General features: G+C 39.8%; 1 protein-coding gene across 1 annotated transcript in view; it reads right to left on the reverse strand.

Annotated features, from left to right (window-relative positions):
* Positions 1-463: 463 nt before the first annotated feature.
* Positions 464-4779, reverse strand: part of Smp_209000 (putative DNA double-strand break repair rad50 ATPase) — a gene marked incomplete at both ends in the record, with an annotated part of 12976 nt that continues 8660 nt past the window's right edge. Inside the window, one exon of the mRNA XM_018792953.1 lies at positions 464-913. Coding sequence (XP_018647514.1) covers positions 464-913 — 450 coding nt within the window. The remainder of the gene's footprint in view (positions 914-4779) is intronic.

A 4779-nucleotide genomic window follows, 5' to 3' on the forward strand; every position in this document is an offset into this window, starting at 1 on the left:
AATTTATCGAAAAGAATATTCTTCGTCCAAATATTAGCCTTTTAATATTATTAATTGGCTTTACAAATTATTTTAAACATAATATTGTGACTATGAGCCACTTATCAATTAACAGATGGAATACTGTAGAATCAAAATATTAAACAACCAATAATTATTCACTTGTCCTTGTCATGACATAAACTATAAACATCAGTTCATAACTCAGACGAATAAAACTGTCTGAGGGCATCATGAAAAATTCTGATTCACTATTAGAATATAGCATCAGATAACAGGTTCTGCTAGATCTCATATACTTTATACTGAAAGCATAAATCACCGGGATGATGTTCAAAATTTTAAAGTACAACATATTGAACTCAGTCCTTGAAATTCATACATTTTTCTTAGCAATAAAATTAATTCTGATAAATCTAGTTTACGTTCCTAGGAGTTACTCTAAGTAAAAAAGAGGCATATTTCATCGTTGAAAAATATCCCGCCTCTCCAATTCTTCAATAAATCGATCAGGCAACCATGATAAATCATCATTATCAACATTTTGATTAGTAACATCAGTATCTGTCAAGTCTGAGAAAGTTTTATTATGCGATTGAATATACTCATCTTGTTTCTTTCTCCATTCATCCATGAATATATTCCACCATGATTTGTTTAAATTCATTCTTGTCATTCTATCGTGATGTTCCATTTGGGCCAAACGTGCCAGTGGTTGGACACGACATGTGAATTGACTAAATGCATTAGTTAAATCAGAGTTTTCAATATGTTTATCAACTATTTCATTTAGTGTTGTTGTTTTCTTGAGTTTTATTTCATTTTTTAATTGCTTATCTTCTTCAGTGAACTCATTCAACAGTAAATCTGCGTCAATTTTCATTCTTGTTAATGTCACTTGTCTGGTTTGACTCTAAAAATGTTTATATACAGATAAGTAAGCACATAAACATTAAAAATCATGAACACTTTTAAAAAATATCGAAATATGCATTAATCATGAAGGATAGGATGACAGTTTCGTCTTCTTGAAGATCTTAAACTAGAATGGTAAAGCCATGTACTACTCTTGTTTCAAATAGTCCTTCAATTGATGCCAGTTCGTAATGCAAGATATCCTTAAAATTCTCAAATAATTTTTATAAAATTCACTCCAGTTTATCCATGTATTGCAGTAGGCAAACTAATCTTTCTAGTCAACATTACAAAACAAAAATACCGTATTCCTCGATTATAAATGTTATTGTTGTGTGGTCTACTTATGTCCTCATAAGTAGTAAATGGCGATGGTCAGACATAGAATGTATTTTGGCAGAAGATCAACAAGGAAAAAAAATGAAATGAAGTGCAATTGGTAGGAAAATGTATAAACAATGAAATTAGAGAAGATGAACTGATATTTACAGAAGGAACAGTTAAGATTGAGACAATTGATTGTTATTTTGCAAATTAACTGTTTACTGTATGGTTATCAGATTTTAGTGAGATAGTTTGTAATTTATGCTTAAATATATTCGATTGTCCCCACTCGTGTTTTTGTTTACTACATTATATAAGTGTAATTTAATTACACTGTTTTTTTTTATTCAGCCTGAGTCACTTTATAACTCTTCTTTATAGCTCTTCTAAAGTTACTGCCGGTCCCAAGCCCGGGTAGAGGAGGAGGGTTGTCAGTCAGCTACAACGTAGGACCAGGCACATATATGCATCGGTCCAAGTTGCCATACCTCGTTAGCACAAAGAGATCAATACCGGATTCATAGTAGTTAATTTAGTGTTGGTAGTAGTATATAAATTATAGGTTGTATATAAGGATATAGTACAGGAAGGAAGAGAGATATGAAGCAATCTTAATCTCAAGGTTTAAGGGAAGATAAAGAGTGTATACACCTACGCCATTGTGATCGATTCTGAGCCATGTCACACAGAGTCTCCAACCATTGGTTACGATAGTCCCGCGGACCCCAACCAGGTAGTCTGCATCTACCAACATGGCTCAGACTAGAAGTTAGTGACTTCAAGCACTGATGCCATGTTTGGGTTTGGCCGCCCCTAACTCTCTTCCAACCATACCCAATACTAGTCAACACTGCGCGTCGTGGTAACCGTTGTTCAGGCATAAGTAACACGTGGCCCAACCATCTCAGTCGATGAAGATTCATGATTTCATCAACTGATTTACAACCATTCCTTAATACCTTGCGTCTAACCTCACTATTACTTACCCGGTTATCCCAGAAGATGCGAGCAATATTTCTAAGGCATCTGTGGTCAAATACTAGTAACCTACGAGTATCTTCTACTCTTAATGGCCATGTCTCGCAGCCGTAAAGTAGAACAGAGCGAACTGCTGCACAGTATACTCGTCCCTTAATTGATAGATGGATATCTCGTCTTCGCCATAGGTGACGTAAGTTGGCAAAAGCCAAACGAGCTTTTTGAATCCGTGCTGAGATTTCGTCAGACACCAACCCATTAGGGCTGATCAGACTTCCAAGATAAGTGAAGTTTTTGACGCGTTCGACTACTTCACTCCCTATCCTTAGTTCGGGTGTTGACGCAGGCCAGTCCTGGAGTAACAATTTACATTTGGATGGGGAGAAACGCATCCCAAACATCCTGGCATTATTACTCAGTTCTAACAGAAGACTCTGCATTTTGTCAGCATCTTCACCAAACAGGACTATGTCATCTGCGTATTCTAAGTCGCTTAGTGGAGCCCCTGGCAGGAGATCAATTCCTGTAAATTCAGTCGACGAGAGTGTTATTTCCAGCAACAGGTCTATAATGAAGTTAAACAAAAATGGGGATAGTGGACAGCCTTGACGGACACCACTTGAGGTTGCAAAATCATATGACAGTTCGCCATAAGCTCTCACTCGACTGGTAGTGTTCGAGTAAAGAGCCTTTACAAGGTTTATGTACTTCTCAGGTACACCTTTTAATGACAGACACTGCCACAGAACCTCTCGGTCTACAGAGTCAAATGCTGCTTTCAAGTCAAGAAAAACTATCATTGTCGGACGCCGATAAGCGTGTCTGTGCTCTAAAACTTGACGAATGGTGAATATGTGGTCGATACAGCCACGACCAGGTCTGAAGCCAGCCTGATTTTCTCGTGTTTGCAGTTCACGAGTCTTAGTTAGGCGATCGATAATTATTGAGGCTAGTATTTTAGATGCTATGTTAGTCAGACTAATCCCTCTATGGTTATCGCAGGATGATTTTGACCCCTTGCTTTCGTTGCCCAGCACTGCTCACGATCGTTCCTTAGACTTTTAGTTAACCTAGATCTAATTCCTTTACGCTCTTCGTCATGTTCAGAGCCTGATGGGATGAGTTTACGCGAACCCATCAGTGAAATAGACTTGGAAGAAATCCACTGGTTTTATGGAGCCCTATGGTTTAAATGACTAATAGATGTTACTGCTGTTTCCACAGCTGTTCGTATGTCTTTCCAAGCAGCATCTGGGTCAGTCTTGTTTACAGAACTGCCTAGATGTGAACTCAGTTGTTTCTGGAATTCGCATTTGGCTTTCTCGTCCTCCAGTTCAATCCTAATGGGTCTTCTTAGTGTAGTTTTCCTGCGTCCATTGAGGCGCAGACAAATGCGCGCTCGTATTAAAGCGTGATCAGAGTCTAAACAAGTATTCCAATACGAGCGACAATCTTCTATTGAGCCTCTCCAACGATGACTGATGACAATATGGTCTATTTGAGTCCATCGCTGGTTTGGTGCAGGTGGTCGCCATGTTAGACGATGTCTCTCCTTATGTTTAAAATTAGTGCTTGCTAAAAATAAACGATTGTCTGAGCATAGTTGCAACAGACGATCACCATTATCGGTTCGTTGAGCCGGAATACTAAAACACCCACCTAAATGTCTTTCTGTTTGATTTAAGCTGCCTACCTGGGCATTAAAGTCACCCGCTACGACTACTATGTCTGAGCGCTTAGCTTTCTGAAGAAGCTCAGAGAGCTTTCTGTAAAAGTCATCTTTCACTTCATTCGGACTGCAGTCAGTGGGAGCGTAAGCAGAAACGACGGAAAGGCAACGACGTGTGTCCCTATCCTTCCGAGTTCTTACGGAGTCATTTAGCCGGACAGCACACAGGCGACTGTTAACGGGGATCCATTCTAGTAGTGCCTGTTCTGCCCTTGTACTTAGTGCCATGCCTACACCTGCAAGTCAGCGAGAACTAGCCAACGGGTCGCCAGATACACGGAGGGTGTATTTCGTTGGCTGTCCATTTTGGCGAAGTGAGGTCAAGTGAATGACCACACTGGGATCCTGTATGCGTGTTTCGGAGACAGCATACATCGATGGTATGAGATTCTAGGGTCTTAGCCAAGAAGGCCTGTTGACCGATTTGTCTTAGGGTACGTACGTTGAAGGTTACAATGTGAAGTTTGGAGAGAGGTTTTAGTAGATGTGGGACAGTGTTTCGCACACTAGAATCGTTGGCCATGGTGACACTTGAGGAGGAAACCGAAAGAGGAAGTTTAGTGTTGAAAGTCAAGGTAGAAGGAATAGTAGGAATTGAAGAAGGAGATTGATTATGAATACAGTGGTTTTGAGTGCTGTTAGAGGTATGAGGGCAGTTATCACTTCCCTGTTGCCCACACCGTGGAAGGGTTCTTCTAGAGGTACCTGAAAAAGAAATTGGGTTAGAAGTGGTCTTATTGACCTGAGAGCGTGACCGCAGTGTTCAAGGGACAACTGCTTGAAGTCGGTCACACACGACCTTTTCGTGGGTAGTTTTTGTGTTAGCTCCCGTT

This window comes from Schistosoma mansoni, chromosome 1, assembly GCF_000237925.1.
Source record: "Schistosoma mansoni strain Puerto Rico chromosome 1, complete genome".
Taxonomy (NCBI): Eukaryota; Metazoa; Platyhelminthes; class Trematoda; order Strigeidida; family Schistosomatidae; genus Schistosoma; species Schistosoma mansoni.